The sequence below is a fragment of the Stenella coeruleoalba genome, assembly GCF_951394435.1.
Source record: "Stenella coeruleoalba genome assembly, chromosome: 20".
Lineage (NCBI taxonomy): Eukaryota > Metazoa > Chordata > Mammalia > Artiodactyla > Delphinidae > Stenella > Stenella coeruleoalba.
This window is the reverse complement of record NC_137166.1, coordinates 49,582,649-49,604,012: the sequence shown is the minus strand read 5'-3', so window position 1 is coordinate 49,604,012 and position 21,364 is coordinate 49,582,649. Positions and strand designations below refer to the sequence as shown.

The 21,364-nt window shown below is 55.4% G+C and overlaps 2 protein-coding genes across 2 annotated transcripts; both read left to right on the top strand.

Annotated features, from left to right (window-relative positions):
• The first annotated feature begins 6,411 nt into the window (after window positions 1-6,411).
• MYPOP (Myb related transcription factor, partner of profilin) lies at window positions 6,412-14,076 on the top strand. Its single transcript, XM_079906536.1, has 3 exons — window positions 6,412-6,427; window positions 7,027-7,734; window positions 12,809-14,076. The coding sequence occupies exons 2-3, from the start codon at window positions 7,236-7,238 to the stop codon at window positions 13,498-13,500; spliced, it is 1,191 nt and encodes a 396-aa protein (XP_079762662.1). The 5' UTR covers window positions 6,412-6,427; window positions 7,027-7,235; the 3' UTR covers window positions 13,501-14,076.
• Window positions 14,077-16,634: 2,558 nt separating this feature from the next.
• IRF2BP1 (interferon regulatory factor 2 binding protein 1) lies at window positions 16,635-19,288 on the top strand. Its single transcript, XM_079907778.1, has one exon. It carries the CDS (start codon window positions 16,977-16,979, stop codon window positions 18,729-18,731), a length of 1,755 nt encoding a protein of 584 aa, XP_079763904.1. The 5' UTR covers window positions 16,635-16,976; the 3' UTR covers window positions 18,732-19,288.
• Window positions 19,289-21,364: the final 2,076 nt, after the last annotated feature.

The window sequence follows — 21,364 nt, the reverse complement described above, 5'->3', positions numbered from 1 at the left end:
TAAAGTTCCTTTTTTTTTCTTCCCGTTTTTTCATCCTCCAACAGTTAAGTCAACGAAGCTCCCACAGGAAAGAGGTGTGGATACCCGGATGGGAATGGCAACCGCCTAGATTTTATTTTAGGGGCAAAAGAGAAGCCCCAGTCAGATTTTAAGTTGTTCGGTTTTTGGCTTAGGGCCCGGCGCGGGTGTTGAGCTCTAGTAAATAAAAAGTGTTTCTGGTTGGCTTTGAAATCGCTATGTCTATTTCCTGCGAGGCTGGGGGAGGGAGAGTGGGGAGATCCGAATTTGGCCCAAAACGTGGGAAGCAGGAGGCAGAGCCGGAAGGAGACCTGGGTCCCACCCACGCATGTGACCCCCTTACATCCTCTGACACAGGTCACCTATGGACTGGTCCCCAAGTCCCAGCCTCCACCTTGACCCCAGATTCTCTTTCCCTGTCCTTCCCAGGGCTCTGTCCAGGGTCCCCTCCCAGCCTGCTAGAGCCCAGGTCTTCCAGGACCGACTTTATGGTTGTCCTTAAACTTTAAGCTCCCAGACTCCATTAGAGAGGTGACAAAAAGTATGGCCCCCACCTCGGGGAAACGCACATATGCACAAAATGTTGCATATAAAATCAGGGCTTCTTTTATTCCATTGTTCCACACATATTTACTGAGCTCCTACTTTGTGCCAGGCACTGTTCTGGGTATTGGCAGGTACAGCGATGAGCAAAGCAGACAAGACTCCTGCCCTCGGGGAGCTGACATTCTAGTGGGGATGGGGGTGCCGTGACCATCAAGCGATAAATATGTAATATGTCAGGTGGGTGCTAAGTGCTGTGAAGGAAAAGGAGTCAGAGTAAAGGGATGGAGAGTGAAGGAGAGGCTGTTTTACGTGGGGGTGTGGTCAGGGGAGGTCTTTCTGTGGAGGTGACGCTTGAGCAGAGTCCAAATAAATTGAGGAAACCAGGAGGGCATTCCAGGCAGAGATGGCAGTGAGTTCAAAGGCCCTAAGGTGGGATGGAATCTGGTGTGTTTGCAGAATAAGCAGGAGACCGGCTGAGTAAGAGATAAGATCAGAGAGGCGAAGAGAAGATCAGAGAGGCGAAAGGGCAGGCAGAGAGTTCAGAATCTTGCGGCCGTTGGTGAGAATTTGACCTTCATTGTGCATTTTCAGACTCTGAAATCTGTAAGAGTGAGAGGGCTCCACTCTCACATACAGTAGTCACAGAGAAAAAAACAGAGACTCCCATTAAGGACCTCCGCTCACAGGTCCTTTTCCAGAAACGCAGCTCTGCCCTTAACAGAGATCCCCAAGGCCCCCCAGACAATAGCCCAAAGGGACGCCCTAAGCCCAGAGCTGTGGTGTGCGCATGCGGCAGGTTGAGCCCTGGAGAAAGTGGGGGGCTGCATCGGGCAGGAAGCTGATGGCCTCTCACATGTGATGACGGAGGAGAGCTTAATAGTTCAATAAAGGGACGGACTCTGGTAAAGCGTGTGCAGCGGTTATGGAAAGCAACAAGGGGTGGTATACTCAGGACTGGAGTGGGAGGGAGAATTACGACGGGGGGACGGGGTGCATCTTACACTGGAGAAGTGAGGGGGGAGATGCTGAGGTCAGTCTGGGGTAGAGGATATGAAGTCCCTGGGGACATCCAAGGTGAAAGCGTCCAGGAGGCTGCCGGACACCTGATCTGGGGCTCTGAGGAGAAGACAGAGAATTAGTGATCAAGTTTTGTTTTTTTGTTTGTTTTTGGTTTTTTTAAAATTTAATTTTATTTTTTTGTTTGTTTTTGTTTTTGAAGGAATTAATTTTTTAGTGAATTTTCATTTATTTAGCAGCTAATTAAGTGGCAGCATAGCTCTGACAAGAGCGGAGGACACTAAAGGAGCTGCAGTAATAATGTACCCTGACCTCGATCTCCTCCAGCACCTGCAGAGCTCCACACACCCCTGCCGATGGCTCCCTACTTGCAGGCTCCTGCAGAGCTCCAGGCCAGATTTAGACCCAACTCCCGCCTCAGCCCAGACTCCCATGGAGTCACAGCATCGCGGATGCCTCCCCTGGATGCCCAGTGTATTCATTTCCAAGGGCCACCATAACAAAGGACCATAAACTGGGCGGCTTAAACACCAGAAATGCATTCTCTCACTGTTCTGGAGGCTAGAAATCCGAAATCAAGCTGTTGGCAGCGCCACACTCTCTCCAAAGGCTCTAGGGGAGGATCCTTGCGTCTTCCAGCTTCTGGTGGCCCCAGGTGGTCCTTGGCTTGTGGCATCATCACTCCCATCTCTGCCTCTGTCTTCACAGAGCTGTCGTCTTCCCTCTGTGTGTCTCTCTCCTCTTCTTATAAGGACACCAGTCATGTCAGCTGAAGGACCTACCCTACTCCAGTATGACCTCATCTTAAGTAATTACATCTGCAATGACCCTATTTCCAAAGAAGGTCACATTCTGAAGTAGTAGGGGTTAGGACTTCAACATTATTTTGGGGGACTTGGGGACACAGTTCAACCCATAACACCCATTGAGAACCTTACACTCACCATGTCCTAACTGACCCCATCTCCCCAACCGGGACCTAAGCTGGAGAACTGGGTGTCACCTCCCTTTCCCTCCCCAACCTGACTGCACTCTGTCCACTCTGTCACTGCACTCTGTACATCCTGCCTCTCAAATGTCTTCCAATTCATTTGCACCCTTCCCACCATCCCTGCCCTGGTCCAGTCTCTCCCACCCTGCCCTTGGTCCACCCCTGACTTCTCCCTTGACTCTGGCTCACAGTCTTTCCCCCTCCCATCCACCCTCCACACAACAGCGGGGGTTCTTTCTTTTTTTTTTTTTTTTTTTTTTTCGGGGGTTCTTTCTAAAGCACACATCACACCCTGCCCATCCTCACTCATTCAAGCTCCTTAACTTGCCCATAAGGCCCGGCATGGGCTGCCTCTGCTTCCTGGACCCTGACCCTTCATGGAGCACATGGTGGGAGATCATCTAAACCCAGCCCTGGTGGAAGTCAGCTTGCCACCCACTCTGCACCTGCTCCCACTCAGAAAAATATGAACAGAGAAAAACACACCATCAGCGGGACTCATCACTCTTTTATATCCAATTACCTCAAGTGATTGGCTCTATTTGTCTACAATTCCCTGGCCATTCATTCACTGTTTCATGCTTTCTCCTCTCTCTCCCCTATCCTCAGCACCTCCTTCTCACCCTGACCTTGCTTCCGACTCTACTGAGACAACAGAAGGAACCAGGAGACAACATCCACATGCTCCTGACACTACATCACCACCTGCCTGCCCCATGCCCTCCCCGTTTACTGTGGCTGAACAGCCCATGCCCCTTAGAGCACCCCCTTCTTGTGCCTTGAGTCCCACCCACCGTGCCCACTCAGGACATGGCTCCAGCAATTCTCCCCTCTCTCCTCCGCAGCACCAATCTCCCCCCTTCTGGATCATCCCTTTGGACACACAAACATACTGTGACATCTCCCATCTGAAATAAACCTCTGGAGATCCCGTGGAGAGATACCACCCCATTTCTGTGCTAGAAAGGATCATCTACACTGGCAATCCCTAAAGGCTCTCCTGAACCCACCCAATCAAGCTACTGCCCCCACCACACCACCAAAATTGCCCCTTCCAGGATTACTGATGAATTCCTTATCACTAGCCCCAGTGATCAGTTCTCAGTCCTCATTGGACTTGACTTCTAGGCAGCGTTTGGCATCATGAACCCTTCCCTCCTCCTGGATTTGCACTTCTCACCTGGCCTCCAGCACAGCAGACAGCGCTGGTTCTCCTTTCACTCTCTGACTGTGCCTCCTCAGTCTCCTTGGAGGATCCCAGCCCTCTACATCGGAGTGTCTAGCCTCAAGGCCATGGGACTTTTTTTTTTTTTTTTAATGTGGACAATGGTTAAAGTCTTTATTGAATTTGTTACAATACTGCTTTTTGCTGCTTTGGGTCTTCGTTGCTGCACGGGGGCTTTCTCTAGTCGCGGCGAGAGGGGGCTACTCCTCGTTGCGGTGCGCGGGCTTCTCACTGTGGTGGCTTCTCTTGCTGCGGAGCACAGGCTCTAGGCGCGTGGGCTTCAGCAGTTGTGGCTCGTGGGCTCTAGAGCGCAGGCTCAGTAGTTGTGGCGCATGGGCTTAGTTGCTCCGCAGCATGTGGGATCTTCCCGGACCAGGGCTCGAACCCGTGTCCTCTGTATTGGCAGGCGGATTCTTAACCACTGCACCACCAGGGAAATCCACTTCTTTTCTATCTAAACTTGCTCCCCTGCCAATCTCTCCCAGTCTTAAATGTCATTATTCACGGATAATTACTAAATTCATATCTTAAGACTGGAACCTCGGGCTTCCCTGGTGGCGCAGTGGTTGAGAGTCTGCCAGGTAATGCAGGGGGACACGAGTTCGTGTCCCAGTCCGGGAAGATCCCACATGCCGCGGAGCAGCTGGGCCCGTGAGCCATGGCCGCTGAGCCTGCGCGTCCGGAGCCTATGCTCTGCAGCGGGAGAGGCCACAACAGTGAGAGGCCCACGTGCCACAAAAAAATAAAAAATAAAAAAATAAAAAACTGAAACCTCTCCCCTGAAGCCCAGACTCAAATATCCAACTGCCTACCTCACCTTTGTACTTGGGCAAACCTGCACTCCTGATCCTCTTACAGCCCTTTGCCCGTCTTTGCTTCTGGCAGCTCCATTCTTCCGTTACTCAGGCCAAAGTCACTGGAGTCATCTTCAACTCCTCTTTCTCTCACTTCCTCTACCCAATTCCACTTCACCTCACCTCAGCAGCTACCACCCTAGTTGAAGCCACCACCACGACCTCTCACCTGAGCCCCTGTAGTCACCTCCTCACTGGGCCCCAGATTCCACTCTCGCTCCCTAAACTCAGTTTCTGCTACGGTTAACACCAGAGTCAGGGACTTCCCTGGTGGCGCAGCAGTGAAGAATCCGCCTGCCAACGCAGGGGACATGGGTTTGAGCCCTGGTCCCAGGAAGATCCCACATGCTGCGGAGCAACTAAGCCCGTGTGCCACAACTACTGAGCCTGCGTACCTAGAGCCCGTGCACCTAGAGCCCACGCTCCGCAACAAGAGAAGCCACTGCAGTGAGAAACCCGTGCACCTCAATAAAGAGTAGCCCCTGCTCACCACAACTAGAGAAAGCCCACATGCAGCAACGAAGACCCAACGCAGCCAAAAATGAATAAATTTACTTTAAAAAATAATAATAAAATTACACACACACACACACACACCCCATACTCCCCAACCCTTTTGCCTACTTCCATTTATTTCATGGTACTTATCACCTTTTCGCTTATATATCTTATTAATTTTGCTAAATGTTTCACTCTCCCAACTACAAAGTGAGCTCCATGAGCGTACAGATTTTTGTCTTCTATATTCACCGCAGCTAGAATTGAATAGGTGCTCAATAAATATTTGTTTGAATGATGAATGAAGCACTGTTTGTGGAATGACCTTGAGAACTCCAGCAGGATGCTAAGCTACAAATTTCTCAGTGTAGACTTAACTCCATCATCCTACCTTCCAGCTAGAACCCGTGTTCTAGGTTCATTCCTGCCTCCATGCATTTGCTTAAAGTCATGCCTGTGCTAGGATCACCCCTTACCAGCCAAGAAGCTCTCCCTCTTATCTCCCTCCCTGCGTGCCAGCAGTGAGGTGTGTGGACACGGGTCCCACCAGGCAGGGTTGGAAGGTAGATGAGTTGCTATGGTTACTGCACCCGCCTGGAGCCGAATATCCCCAGGGTGCCCCGCCCCTACGGGTAGTAGTTAGCAGATCCCGAGCAGTCCCGCGCAGGGGCGGGTATAAGGGGCTGCAAAGCCAGTTTTGTTACGCTCCCCACCCCACCCACGCAGTTGTCATGGAAACGAACCGCTTCCCTCCAGCACCGTCTCCCTCCCTGTCCTCTAAGAGACACAGGCATAGTTAGAGGGCTGGGTGGGCTGGAAGACGGTCCGAAAGGCTAGGAAACCATTCGGTCCCATCACTCTCCAAGGTCTCTCCCTCATCCTCCAAGGATTGCTACGCCTGCGCAGAGACGGAGTCCGAGTACCAAAGCTAGCGGGGAGAGAAAGGCGCGCATGCGTGCGAGGGTTTTGAGCGTGCGTTCTTGTGGCATCAGAGAGCTAGGGGAAAGAGCGCTGCGCTAACCTTGCGCCTGCGCAACTGCGGCCCGCTTACGGAGGCCGGTGGAGGGCAATTCTGCGCTTGCGCTCTGGCGGGAGGAGTGAAACCCAAGAGGTTCGGGCGTTGGGGGACCGTCTGGCGCTAGGTGCGCCTGCGCCTTGGCTCGCGGGGCGGCCGGGGGCGGGGCCCAGAAGGGGAGGGAGAAAGCCGGCAGGGGGAGGGAAGAGGCCGCAGAAGCCCGAGTCTTGACAGACGGGCAGGCGGGGGCTGCGGCGGCGCCGGTGAGTGACCCGCGGCCCAACTCGGTCCCCACCCTCCGCGACCCTCACTCTTCCCAGAGTCTCCCGTAGCCCCAGTTGGCCCCTCCTAATCCCGGACCCTCATAACCCTCAGGGATCCCCTTGATTCGTGGCAATCCCCAAAGCCCCCACAATCCCCGCAGACCCTAATGCCTAATATTTTATTCTCCCAGTTTCTCCACTGTCCTAGGAGCCCCCAGTTCACGATTATTTCTGGACTGCTCCTCTAAGGACCACTTCTCTTATTGGTCTTACAGACGTCCCATTGCCCTGGAACCCCCAGAGCGCTCCTCTGCTCCAGATCCCCCCCTTCCTGCTGCATCTCCTCTTCAGCATCTCCTTATCCCCATCACCCTCGTGCTTCTTTGACCCCCGAGATACCCCCATTCTCCTTCCATTTCCCATCCTCCTATGCCCCCAATTCTCCTCTAACTCCCGCAGACACCCCCTCTTCCTTCCGCTTTTCCTCATTTCCCTCCACTCCTCCATACCCATACCCAATTAACATCAACTCCATGGCCTGGCACTTTGCGCCGCGCCAGGCACAAGATGAGCGCTCAGCCGGTGTCATCTATTATTAGGCACTCTGACGGACCCCCGCTGCCCGTCGCCTCCGTCCGCCCTTCTCCCCCACCCCTATCCCCGGGGACATAGGAGACGGTATCGGGGCGGCCGGGGTGGGGCGGACGGCGCGGGGCCGCTGAACCCCTGCCAGCGCCGTGCGCCCTGTGCCCGCAGCGCCGGCGCCCCCCATGCGCCAGGCGGCCGGACGGCGGCGTCGGGGGGCGCCATGGCCTCGGCGGCGGCGGGCGAAGCGGAAGAGACCACCCGGCTGCGCAAGCCGCGCTTCTCGTTCGAAGAGAACCAGATCCTGATCCGTGAGGTGCGCGCCCACTACCCGCAGCTCTACGGCGCTCAGAGCCGTCGGGTGAGCGTGGCCGAGCGGCGGCGTGTGTGGGACGGCATTGCCGCCAAGATCAACGGCATCACCAGCTGGAAGCGCACTGGCCAGGAGGTGCAGAAGCGCTGGAACGACTTCAAGCGCCGCACCAAGGAGAAGCTAGCTCGCGTGCCGCACTCCACACAGGGCACCGGGCCTGCCGCCGAGGACGCCTTCTCCGCCGAGGAGGAGACCATTTTTGCCATCCTGGGGCCGGGTGTGGCGGGGCCAGGAGCTGGTGCAGGGGCAGAGCAGCCCTCCGCGGCCGCCTCTTCACAGCCACCGGCCCCAAGCTCCTGCGCCCAACGCTGTGTGTTGTCTGAGGACCGCAAGGAGGACCGACGGGCAGGTGAGTTCCTTCAGCATCACCTCAGCAAAAGCAAACAGAAATTTTACTTTGTGCCTGGCGCTGTTCCAAGCCCTTTATATGGTTCATCAGATCCTCCCTATAGCTGTGGGAAGGGGGGTACTGTTATAATCCCCATTTTACACCTGTGGAGATTGAGGCTCAGAAAAGTGTGGTAATGGTCGGAGTCGGGAATGGAACCCAGACCTAGGAGGCTTGGCTCCAGAGTCCACACATGGGATCATCAGCTCACCCATGATTTCATTAAACTGTAGCGTAGGGGGAGTGACTCTGAAGGCAGATAGTCTGGGCTCCAGTTACAACTTTGCCACTCAACTGTGTCATTTGGGATAAGTTATTGCACATCAGTTTCTACATCCGTAAAATGGGGATAAAAAATGGTCCCCGCCTCAGAGGTTGCTGGGAAGATTAAATGAGTTAATATGTGTAATTTGCTTGGTACATTACTTCCTTGCTAGCTATTGATATAATTACCAGTGCTGTGAAGCACGAACTGTTTCACCATTTTATAAATCAAAGACTCAGGGAGGTTTGGAAATTTTCCCAAGGTCATGCCCTGAGTAGAGGAGGTGGGGAGAGTGGAGTACAAAACTCCCCACTCAGCCCTAACTCTGGATGATTATTTCTTCCACAGCTATTCCCCAGTCAACTGCCCCGAGCTGGACAGTGTTGGGGACAGAGATGTGACTGAGACATCCTCAGGCCTGTCCTTCTGGGGCTCACAGTCCACTGGGGGAGACAGACCCATGTATAGACAGTGATGACTCAAAGCAGGCAGGGCTGGGCTATGAGAGTCCCTAGGGGACATCTGATCCACACTGGGAATTCAAGGAGGGCTTCCTGGAGAAGGAGCCATCAGAGCCGAGATGCAAAGAGTGAGGATGAAGAAGAGACGGGAAAGTGTTCCTGGAGAACAGCATGTACAGTGGCTTGGAGACAAGAAAGCTTGGCCAGTTTAGGAAACTGAGAGATGCTGCCCAGTTAGGGGAGGGGAGGAAGGGAGAGTGGAAAGATTAAAGAAAGGACATGTTTTGAGATGAGATCAGAAAGGTCAGCAAAAGCCAAACCTTGCAGGACCTTTAGGCTGAGATAAGGAGTTCAATTTTATTCTAAGTACTATGGGGAGCCATACAAGGGTTTAGAGAAAGCGGGGGCACATGATCCAACAAGGCAGCTCAGGATCCTGGAATTTCTGAGAGGTTCATTCACCCACCCAAGGTCACACAGCAAGTAAGTAAGTAGAAGGGTTGGAACTTGAATATAGGTTGTGTCCAACTCACCGTGCATGCACTTAACCACTGGCTAGATGGCCTGATATATACCATATATATGCATACATATATATGTAAATATGTAAGTAGTTTACATATATATAAACAGTTAATATTGACTACGAGTTAATGGGTGTGCCAGAATTGGATCACATGTGGTTTAAAATAAAGGTCAGGACTTTGGATTTTATCTTGAGGGCATTTGGGAGGCATGAAAGTGTCTTAAGCCAGAGAAAGACACAATCACTCGGGACCCTTGTACTCAATACGAATCAAACCTCAGTGTTTCTACCTGTGAAATGGCCCCATTGAACCAGCGTGGAGATGGCAAACTTATTACTTCAAAAGCTGTACAACCCCTTATTCATTCATTCAACAGATATTTATTGAGCGCGTATTCTGAGGCAGACACCGTGGTAGGTGCTGGGAATACTCTGAAGAAAGAATTTTCCATCCCTTATGGAGCTGACATTCTAGTTACGGGAGACAGACGACAAACAAGTAATCCCCCAAAGCAGATTATACAAAGAGGTGATAAGAACTAAAAGAAGTAAAACAAAGCATGTTAAGAGGATAGTGAGTGATGGAAAGGGGGCCTCTGTAGAGAGGGGAAATTTGAGCAGAGGACCTGAATAGAGAGACTGAGCCAAATAGATATCTGGGGGAAGAGTACTGCAGCTGGAGGAAACAGCAGGTGCAAAGACCCTGAGGCAGGTATGTGCTTAAAGTGTCCTTGATTAGAATCTCACACAGAGATTACCCACTGTGTAAAACTCTTAAAAGAGGAACTGCTCTGATTGAAGGACAAGAACAGGGCCTGGGGCAGCCTGAGGCATCTTTGTTGACACTGGAAGGAGAGATAAGAACCATTTATCTTGTGACCTAATATTTGAATGAAAGAACAGTAACAACCACATTGAGACCTTATTATATGCCAGGTACTGGCCTATGCCCTGGCCCATGGTAATTCACTTAATGCCTGTAAGGGCCCTCGGGGAGATATTCCTTTACAGGGTTACTTGGTCCTATGTTCACACACATCCATTTACAGGTGGGGAAACTGAGGCCCAAAGGTTGCGAATAACTATGATTTTAACTCTCACGGTGGTCCTTACATGACGCCTGTGAGCCCTGTGGGCATGAAGGCTGGGCCCCTTTTCTGTTCTTTTTACTCGGTAGACTAGAAAAGTCATATATTTTTCCAGGTGGCTGGAATTCTCATGCCCTTTATGAAGAAGACTCACCACCCCACCGTCAAGCCCACAGCCCCAGTCCAAGGAATGGTTAAAAGCATAGGCTCCAGAACCTGCCTGGTTCAAAGTCCTCTTCTCCCATTCACCAGCTCTGTGACACCTCTTTGGGCCTCAAGTCACCTCATCTGTAAAATGGGCTAATACTGATAGCACGTACCCCAAAGACTGGCTCGGAGGACTGGGTGAAATAACATAGGAGAACTTAGCCACTGCGCCCAGGGTCGGCCAGGAAAGTGTCCAACCACCGTTAGCTCTGGTTATTGTCTCTCTGCCAGCCTCTCTTACTTGCCCAGGCCGGCCGGCCCAAAGAGTCTGGAGCCCCAGCCTTCGAGCCTGGGGGTGTGGGGGGATAGTGGTCCTGGAAGACGGAACAAGATGTGCACTGAGGCAAGGAAGAAGAATAGAAAGGGGCAAAAGCTGAGGCCTTGTAGCCCTAGAGAGAGGCCTGGACTGTCCCCTGTGGGTGCTGCGGAGCTGCGGGAGGGTTGTTGCCAGGACGTGCCCAATCAGTACTGACTCCCAGGAAGCCACAGTTCTTTTCTCATTAAAGACAAAATTTTGTGCTGGACATTGTTCTAGGCGCTGGGTAAACAGCAGTGAACAAAAACAAAGCCCTGCCTGATGGAGCTGACATAAGGAGGAGGAGACAGACCACAAACACAGAGCGATCCCATGCCAGGTGGAGATAAGTGCTATAAAAGAAATCAGGTAGGGCTAGGAGAGAGAAAAGGACAGAGCTGCTTCAGACGGAGGGTCAAGGAAGGTCTCTCCAAGGAGGCCATGTTTGAGCAGACGCTGGAGGAGGTGAGGGAGGGAGCCAAGCAGGTGTCTGGGGAAAGATCTTTCCAGGCTGAAGGAACAGAAAGTGCAAAGGCCCTGAGGCAGGAGCGGGCCTAAAGTGTATGAGGACCCAGGACTTCCCTGGTGGTCCAGTGGTTAAGACTGTGCTTCCAACGCAGGGTGCTCGGGTTTGATCCCTGATCGGGGAACTAAGATCCCACATGCCGCCCGGCGTGGCCAAAGTTTAAAAAAAAAAGTGTATGAGCCCCTGCAGGGAGGCCAGTTTGACTGCAGTCAAGTGAACGAAAGAGAGTGAGAGAAGGAGTGGGAGACGAGGTTAGGGAGGCAATGGAGGCACATCGTGGGGACCTTGAAAACTTTGCTTTTACTGTGGGTGAGATAGTAGCCACAGGAGGCTTTTGAGCAGAGAAAGGCATCTCACTTGTATTTTTTTAACATCTTTATTAAGGTAGAATTCTCATACCATACAACCTACCCATTTAGAGCATACAATTCAGTGGCATTTAGTATATTCATAGAGCTGCACAACCATCACTACAATCAATTTTAGAACATTTTCATCACTCCGGAAAGAAACCCTGTACCTCTTAGCCATCAACCCCCCGCCTCGTTCCCCCATCTCTGCCCAGCCCTAGGCAACCACTAATCTACTTTCTGTCTCTGTAAGATTTGCCTATTTTGGACATTGCATGTAAATGGATCATATGACATGTGGTCCTTTGTGAGTAGCTACTTTCCTGTAGCGCATAACTGTGGTGTATTTTAGTTGGACCCCTGAGGCTGCTGGTGGAGAACAGACTCTAAGGGGCGGGGGTGTGGGCTGGGAGCCCAGTGAATAGTCCAGGTTGGGAGATGGTGGTGGTTGGACCAGGGTTGGGGCCGTGGAGGAGGACAGATGTTGGGTTAGTTTGAAGGCAGAGCCAACGGTATTTGTACACGAGTGGTGTCTTGGGAGAGAAGAGTGCGTTTTTGTCCCGAGCAGCTAGAAGGATGGAGCTGCCAGCATCTGAGATGGGGTGTCTGAGGGAGGAGCAGGTTGGGGGAGGGCCAGGAGCTCAGCTCCAGGCAAGGGGGTTGGAGGCATTATAGGACGGGATTACTGGAGGGGATATGCCGAGTACACAGCCAGAGGGAGAGCTTCAGGCTGGGCCCGGAAACCTGGGCGCCTCTGCTCGCGGACTCTTCAAGTCCGTGAGCACGAATGAGATCCCAGGTGAGAGGGGGCGGAGGAAGCCCCGCAGGCTTGGGGTTAAACTGACACAGACCAGAGTTGAGACTGAAATCCTGCCCTCCTGACTGGAGAGAGCCCCCTACTCCCCGCCTCCAGAAGTTCCCCCTTCTCCTACTCCAGCCACCCAACCTCTTCTCCAGGCCCTCCTCCCGTGGGGCCTCCCCAGGATCCAGCAGTGCTGCCTGAGGGGGGGCGGGGGGGCGGGTGTGGATGGTTCAGAGACTTCTAGCATGTTGGCATTTACACTGAATGAGATAAGAGCTGCTTGGCTCGGCAGGGGACCTCCAGGACCCTGTTCCATGAAGGCTGGTATCGGCCACCAGATTATTGTTAAATATTTTGTCTCTCTCCCCTGGGTCATGGGGCTTCTGCTCCAAGGCATGACCTGACTTAGGTTTGAAAAGGATGCCTTTGGGTCCAGGGTGGGTGGGAGGTGGGAAAGGGAAATCATGACAGCGTTAGGGGTCCCCCACATCTTACCTACATCTCTCTCTCCACAGATACACCAGCCCACAGCAAGGGGGGTTCGAGCAGCCCGGAGCCTTGGGCCAGACCCTCCTGCAATCCTCAGGAAGGGGGCTGCCCGGCACCCAAGGAGCGTGAGTCCCCGCCCCCTCCGGCCCTGCAGACCATCCAGCTGCCCCGCCTGGCCTTGTCTCCACCCCCCCCAGCCCCTCCGCTGCCACCACCCCCCGAGCCACCGCAGCAGGTCCAAGTGGCACCCTCGCCTTCCAGCTCCCCCTCCCCTCCACTGCCTCCACCCTCGGCCCCAGACCCCTCCCTGGACTTCCTGCGGGCCCAGCAGGAGACTGCCAACGCCATCCGGGAGCTGGCCGGCACCCTTCGCCAGGGACTAGCCCAACTGAGCGAGGCCCTCAGCGCCCTGCTGCCCCTTCTGCCTGGAACCCCCGCTGACCCACTGCCCCCGCCCCCGCCCCCACCTCCACCGCCCAGGCCTGTCTTGTCCCCCCCCTCCCCCAAGGTGGAGGTCACCCCAGAGCCTGTGTCCGTGGTGGCTGCAGTCGTGGACGGGGCTGTGGTGGCAGCCAGGGGGGTGATCATTGCCCCTAGGAGCGAGGAGGGGGCCCCCCGGCCGCCGCCCGCCCCACTCCCTCCCCATGACTCCCCACCACACAAAAGGAGGAAAAGTTTCCCTACACGGAAGAGGCGGGGGCGGTGGAAATCTCCGTGACATCTGCCGTGGGGTCAAGCTTGTCTGCGCACCTTCTGCCTGCACCTCCTCCCCCCAGCTTAGCCCAGTGGAGGAGGGCAATGCACTTTCCCCATCCCAGCTGCACCCGGGCTCCCTGCTGCGGGGCACGAGCACCCCACTCCCTGTACTAGTTAGTGCCTGATTCTGGGGGGCCTCCTTGATGGGCCCCCCAGCCCTTATCAGTACAGCGCTGTCTGCCTGGCTGCTTTCCTTAACCCTGACTTTTAAGCCATGGATTTTACGTTATTTATTATTGCCCTTCGTGGGTTGCGGAGGGAACCTGCACATCCCCCTCCCCTAACAGAACTCCTGGCCTTGACTTGAAGACAACTGACCCACTTCCCCTACCCAGACTTTGGAGCGGGTGGGAGTTTCAAGACAAGTCAGAAAATGGATGCAGAGGCTATTGCAGTCTGTACCCTAGGGGCGGATGGAGTTCTCACTGGTGTAGGTTGAGCCTTCTGCCTCCCGTTGCAGTCTCTGACCTCCAGAGCTCAACCCCCTCTGTCCTCCCCAGTGGTGACAAGATATCAATAAACTTATTTTTAATATAATTACTTGGGGCTGTCTGAGACAGGCCTGACGTTCCAACGCCTACACCTGCCTCATCCCTCCATGGGCAGGTGACACCCCCTTGAAGTTTTAGAGGCTGGTGGTTTTCCAGACTTTTTTTTTTTTTTTCTTAAAGCCATCAAGTCCTGTGTTCAAATCTTATTCCTACTTTTTCATCCTTCGGATACCACCCTAAATGTCATCTCTGGGAGGACATCCTGGATTCCTTCCCCCAGGCTAGGGTGGGTCTGCTTCTTAGATCCTCTCTCAGCATCCTGTGGTCACTAAATGAACACATGCCCTTATCTATTTAAAGCCTGCTTCCCGTATAGTTTCATGAAGGGAGGAGCTGGTTCTCTTTTTTACTCCCAAACTGGCTGCAGAGCCTGGTAGCAAAGTAGCTAATAGCCATCACCCTGGACTCAGACCTGGCTCAACCCCTGGTGCTGCCCTGGCCAGCTGTGTAACTATGGGCCCCACTGTCCTCATCTGTAATACGGGCATAAAGATTTAGGTGTCTTTGCTGCCTACAACTACATTCTCTTCATCCTTCAGGTCACAGCTCAAATATCACCTCCTCAGGAAAGCCTTTCCTGACCACCCCCTCCTTTCCCCCAGCAGTTGTGAAAGAAAGGCAGTTAAGTAATCATTTGAGTAAATTTAAATTGAATGTCCCTCCATCACCAGGATGAGCCTTGTCAGGGCAAGGCCTGAGCCTATCTTAGTCACTGCTGTGTCCTCAGCATTGCCCAACACAGAAGAAAGGTTGAATCTTTTAAGTAGTGGGAGCTTAAAAACAACTTTCATTTATGGTGCTCCTTTTCTGGGCCAGGTGCCATGCTAAGAATTTATTTGCATGTTTGCATTTTAACCTGAAGGTACCCAATGAAAAGCCGATTTTAGGGGGTCTCCATTTTTTCCTGAGAAGTTTAGGGACTTGCCCTAAATTTGTCAGGGGCCAATCCAGTCCACCTGAAGCCAGCCTCCGGCCAGAACTCCTGACTCCAACTACTGTTTACTAAAGAATGGCCCAAAGACAATTTTAGGCGATATGTTTATGGCCTTTTTAACTGTTCTATGGTTATATGTGTATGTAGTTTTATTTTGTAAAAATGTACCTAGTACATAAAACCCATGATCATGCACATAATACTGCTTAGGATGAGGCAAAAGTAAATAGTGTTTGATTCACAGGAGTCAACTTCAAGAAAAATGTTAATAATACAGGTGGTAAACAAAATGGTGAAGCTGAGACTGAAATTTGGGCAACATAAAATCAGACCTGCTGTGGTTGCAGTGGGATGAGGGAGAGTGGGGGCAGGCATTCCCTGATTAGTTTGAAAACTACTAATGAGTTCAACCCTGGCAAGTCATTCAAATATTTTTGAGCGCTTAACACAGACCCAGGCCTAGAGAGAGGAAGAGGCTGATGTGGGTTAGAAGCTGGAGACCTGTCTCTCCTCCACATGCCCCCTCTCCAAGCCTGCCCTGCAGTGTTCCATCGCCAGGAAGAAAAAAACATGGGGGTCGCCAAAGCCTGCTTGGGCCTATCAGGTAGTAAGCACCCAAGGTTGGAGAAAGGTGGTCTGGCTCTCGCTCTCCCCAGAAACTATGTTGCCATCTCTGGCCTCCTTTCCGCCCCCCAAATTGGTGAGCCCTAGAGGGTGTAAGGACCCTCTCACCCGGTGCTCGAAAAGATCCCCCAGAAATTGAGGCGGGGGGGGGTTATGGACAGCCAGCGGGAATCGGGAAGGCCTCCCCCAACCTCCTAGACAGCGGAAGTGCGTCAGTTTGTTCGCCCCGTAGAGCATTTTGGGAATTGTAGTGAAGTTGGGGTGGGGGGGCGGAGAAACTGACAGTGTAACCCCTTGGAGACCAGAGCGCGCCCGCAGAGCTGGAAGAGAGGGGCGCTCGACCACTCCTTTTAACAGATAAAGCAACTGAGGCTGAGACCGTCAGTCCTCTCCTTTCTCCGGCTTTTGTTGGCCCCAGTCAGAGGCTTATATCCAAGATCCTGGGCAAGACGAAGTGCCAAGTGGACGGTCCTGCCCAACACTAAATTGACAGCTTCCCTTCCCCCCACCCCCGAAAACGTCCAATTAAGGCCCCTCCGCCCCGCCCCAGGAGCTGCTGCCTTCGTAACCGGTCATTGGCCCACCTTTGAAGGGCGGGGAACTGAGCCTCAGAGAAGGCAAGACTTGTCTAAAGCTGCAAAGCAAGTCGGAGCAGAGACTGGCCGTCCGGAAGCCAGTCCGCCCGCTACACTTTCTGAATACGTGGTGGCTCTCACCATTCGTATCACATCCCCGTCCCCAACCCTTTTGCTCGAGCTGCTTGGAGCCAGTCAAACTCCCTGCCCCCCCGGCGAGGAGGGGTAAAGGTTGCGCAGCGGAGAGGCTGTGAGCCCCTACCCTCCGGCAGCCGGCGGTCCCCTTTAAGAAACGGCCCCGGAGGGACTACGTTTCCCAGAAGGCTTTGCCGGCGCGTTATGTAACTTTCCCTGCGTAGCGGCCTCTGGGGCAGAAGGAGGTGGAGGAGGCGGCGGCGGCGGCGGCGGCGGCTGCGGCGGCAGTTGCAGCGGCAGTGGCGGGAGCGGCGGGAGCCCGAGGCGGCGGCGCCCGCGGCCTATCGCGGGGCCCGAGCTGTGCGCCGCGCCCCGGAGCTCGGACCCGGCGGGAGCGCCGACGTGCCTCTGCTTGCCTTTGAGGAGGCGGGAGTGAGGAAAAAGGCTTAGGGCCCAGGGGGCGGGGAAGGGGGGCCGGGCCTGGATCCGCGGGGAGGCCGAGCCAGAGGCCCGACCGTGGCTCGCGCGGTCCCGGGGACACGAATCGAACGTTGGCGGCGCGGATCGAACGTCGGCGGCGGGTGGAACGCGGGGGCTCGGAGGCGCGCGTGCGGGGGCTATGGCGTCCGTGCAGGCTTCCCGCCGCCAGTGGTGCTACCTGTGCGACCTGCCCAAGATGCCGTGGGCCATGGTGTGGGACTTCAGTGAGGCCGTGTGCCGCGGCTGCGTGAACTTCGAGGGCGCGGATCGCATCGAGCTGCTCATCGATGCCGCCCGGCAGCTCAAGCGAAGCCACGTGCTCCCCGAGGGCCGCTCGCCGGGGCCCCCGGCCCTCAAGCACCCGACCACTAAGGACCTGGCAGCCGCCGCTGCACAGGGGCCTCAGTTGCCGCCTCCACAGGCCCAGCCCCAGCCGTCGGGGACAGGCGGCGCTGTCTCAGGCCAGGACCGCTATGACAGGGCCACATCGTCGGGCCGCCTCCCCTTGCCCTCGCCCGCCCTGGAGTACACCCTGGGGTCCCGCCTGGCCAATGGACTGGGCCGCGAGGAAGCTGTGGCGGAGGGGGCGCGAAGGGCCCTGCTTGGCTCCATGCCCGGCTTGGTGCCCCCCGGGCTGCTGGCAGCTGCGGTGTCTGGCCTGGGAAGCCGAGGTCTGACGCTGGCACCCGGCTTGAGTCCTGCCCGTCCAGCCTTCGGCTCCGATTTCGAGAAGGAGAAGCAGCAGAGGAATGCGGACTGTCTGGCAGAACTGAACGAGGCCATGAGGGGCCGGGCAGAGGAATGGCATGGGCGCCCCAAAGCCGTGCGGGAACAGCTGCTGGCGCTGTCTGCCTGCGCCCCTTTCAATGTCCGCTTCAAGAAGGATCACGGGCTGGTGGGACGGGTGTTCGCCTTTGATGCTACTGCCCGCCCGCCAGGCTACGAGTTCGAGCTGAAGCTCTTCACCGAATACCCCTGTGGTTCTGGCAACGTGTATGCTGGAGTCCTGGCCGTGGCTCGCCAGATGTTTCATGATGCTCTGCGGGAGCCGGGCAAGGCACTGGCCTCATCAGGCTTCAAGTACCTCGAGTATGAACGCCGACACGGCTCAGGGGAGTGGCGCCAGCTGGGGGAGCTGCTAACCGACGGTGTCCGCACCTTCCGCGAGCCAGCTCCCGCCGAGGCCCTGCCCCAGCAGTATCCAGAGCCAGCCCCTGCAGCTCTTTGTGGCCCACCCCCACGAGCCCCATCCCGGAATCTGGCCCCCACGCCGCGCCGTCGCAAGGCGTCCCCTGAGCCCGAGGGCGAGGCATCTGGGAAGATGACCACCGAGGAGCAGCAGCAGCGGCACTGGGTGGCACCCGGTGGCCCGTTCTCCGCTGATACCCCTGCTGTGCCCTCGCCAATCGCCGCCCTGAAGAACGTGGCCGAGGCCCTTGGCCACTCCCCCAAGGACCCTGCAGGGGGTGGGGGCCCTGTGCGCACAGGGGGCGCCAGCCCCGCAGCCTCCTCTGCGGCCCAGCCTCCAGCCCAGCATCGTCTGGTGGCCCGAAACGGTGAGGCAGAAGTTAGCCCCACAGCAGGGGCGGAAGCTGTTAGCGGGGGTGGTAGCGGCACTGGGGCGACTCCTGGGGCTCCCCTGTGCTGTACCCTGTGCCGGGAGCGGCTGGAAGACACCCACTTCGTCCAGTGCCCCTCAGTGCCCGGACACAAGTTTTGCTTTCCCTGCTCACGGGAGTTCATCAAGGCGCAGGGTCCTGCTGGGGAGGTGTACTGCCCCAGTGGAGACAAGTGCCCGCTAGTGGGCTCCTCTGTCCCCTGGGCCTTCATGCAAGGAGAGATCGCCACCATCCTTGCTGGAGACATCAAGGTTAAGAAAGAACGGGACCCCTAGGCCACCACTGCCACGAGTCTACTGCCCATCCGCCCCCCCCCCCTTGCCACCCACCGCCGCTGCGGATAAATTATTCCCACCCAGCCCAGTGCCTCCCCCGCCTGTGTACATACCCCCTTCCTTATCCCAGATGGGTCCCCTGGGGTAGATGCATTGAGGGTGGGGGGAGAAAACTTGTGGCTTCTGTCCGAGGGGGTGTTTGGGGTCCCTTGACCCCTCCGGTTTCCCTCTCCCCTCCTTGGCTTGGCTTTGCTGCTGCTTGTAGTTGGAGGAGAGGTGTCCCCGCCCCTCCTTGAGAAGGGGCCTCCTGAAATCTCGCTCTTTATAAACGAAGCAAAAGCATTTTATTGCCCCTCTCCCCTATCCCCTCTCCCTCCTTCAATAAACCGAAAGATGGGTTTTTTCCTTCTTGGTCCCTTAGTTGCGTGAGATGCTGCGCCCCCTTTGGGACCGAACTGATCCTGCAGGGGAGAGGACGTTGCCTTGTAGCCTCCAGGTGGCGCCCTTCACTCAGGTGGGCCCCCCGGCTGTTTTTATAAATGCTGGCCAACTAGTCAAGCGTTCTAGCCATCAGCCCGTTTTCCAGATGACAGAACTAAGGCTCAGAACTAAGAACTAAGGCTCTTGCGAGGGAGCCACAGCCAAGCTCGGGAGCTAGCCTTCCCTTCTGGCCCATCCCCTGTATCTCCCCCGAAGGTGGAGGACTCAGTGCCACCGACGGGGAGGGTCAAGGGGCATCCGGAGGCTTCCCAGAACGACGGGCCGCGAGTTCTTGCTAGGCACGGAGAGAATTAGGCCAGATTGCTAGAGGGACTGCCTGAGGAAAGAGGAAATTTACCTCATGAGGTACACTAACAGGTTCCCTGGAAACAAGGTGACTGCTTCTCGCCTCTGGTGGTGCCCTGAACTGCGCTCCCATCTCTGGAGACCAGCCTCAACGGCGGCCGCCCTAAGACACCGTGACTGGCCGGGTAAAAGGCCCTCCCCCCCGCGGTCGCCTCTGATGTGCGCGGCCTTGTCCCGCACCTGTCCCGGCGGGCTGATTATTAACCAGGACTTCCTGCTCGCTGGCGTCAGAGGGCGGGGCCTGAGCCGGCTGCGGCAAAGCAGGGGTTAAGGGTAGGGGGAGGCCCCAAGAGGCAGCCCGCACCCCAGCGGCCTCCCCCTGCGACCCTGAGGTGGAGATTTCGTGAAGGGGGCAAAGCCGGGCGCAAAGGCCAACGGATGGACAGAGAGATGGGGAATGACAGTGTGTCCTGCCACCGCACAGCCCTGTCACACGGCTGTGAGACCCTAGGTTGCCCCAGGTCTCAGGAACCCAGATGTTATATCACCTAAATCTGGAAGACCTTAGCGTCCTGACCCATCTTGGTTATCCAGGTGTCCCTCCCACACATCCCGCAGACCCCCATGTCCCAACTCCCAAATATTAGGGACTCTAGGGCTTGGTCCTCCACATCTGGAGGACCCTCAGTTCTCGGACTGAGGAGTCCCCTCCCCCAGCCACCGGGTCTCAGGTGTTCTGTCACCCCTGGCACTGCCAGCCTGGGCTCTGGGCAGGGCTGGGAAAACCACCCCTGATTAAATATACCAGGCGATAAGCCAGGAGCAAGAGAGACGCTGGATGGAGCCCCATGCCTGGGCACCCCTCCTGGGCAATCGTGTGGCCTCTCCTGACCCAGCTCTGCAGACCCAAATACTGGGTAGCTCCCCCTCCCCCATCCTCAGAGCTAGAGGCCTCCAGACACGGGGGCGCTGTGCCCCAGTGGGGGCTAAAGAGCTGTGGAGGACACCTGGTCCTTTAAGAACAGCTGGTGGGTGGGTAGGGGCCAGGGGAGTCACCCCCCAGCCTGGCTGGTGTGTATTCTAGATAGAGGTTGGGTTAACTATTAACAGAGCAGGCGGCCTGAACTGTGTGGGTGTAGGGGCCTGGATCAGCCCCTCTTCATTCAGTGCCAGGCTGGGGCCAGAGTGGAGGGGTTCTGGATTGATCTGGGGGATCAGTGAGTAGGTGAAGAGGCTTCATGAAAGGAGAGACAGAGACACAGAGAGAGACCCAGGGAAAGATGGAGACGACAGAGGTGGGGAGGGAGATGTAAAGAGACCAGCTCACTGAGAGAGAGAAGACAGAGACCCAGAGAGAGAAAAGGAGCTCACTCGGAGATGAGGGAGATGAGATAGAAACAGAGACAAACGTTCAGAAAGGAAAATTAGAGAAATATCCAAATGGGTTAAGAGAGGCTGAGGTACACTGAGGAAATGCCAACCATAGAGACAGAAGGAGAGAGAAGAGAGACTGAGATGCGGAGAGAGGGAGGGAAGGCGGGAGGCTGTGAAATCAGGGAAGGTACAGAGAACTAGAGAGTTAAGACATCTTCAGACTCAAAAGTTCTATGAGACCGAGGGGGAGAACAGAGCTCTGTGAAGAAGGGCAGGGCTGGGTCTGTCTTAGTCACTTGGTCCCCATGACAGGACCTGGCTCACTGCTCACCCTCCAGTTCTCAGCTCAGCTGACCTCTCCTCCAGGAAGCCCTCCTTGACCCTCAGTCTGTGTCAGGTGCCATTTCTGGGGTCCCACTCCCCTATCCCAGCCCTGAGCATTCTAAATCATTATTGTCTGGGGACTGGACTGT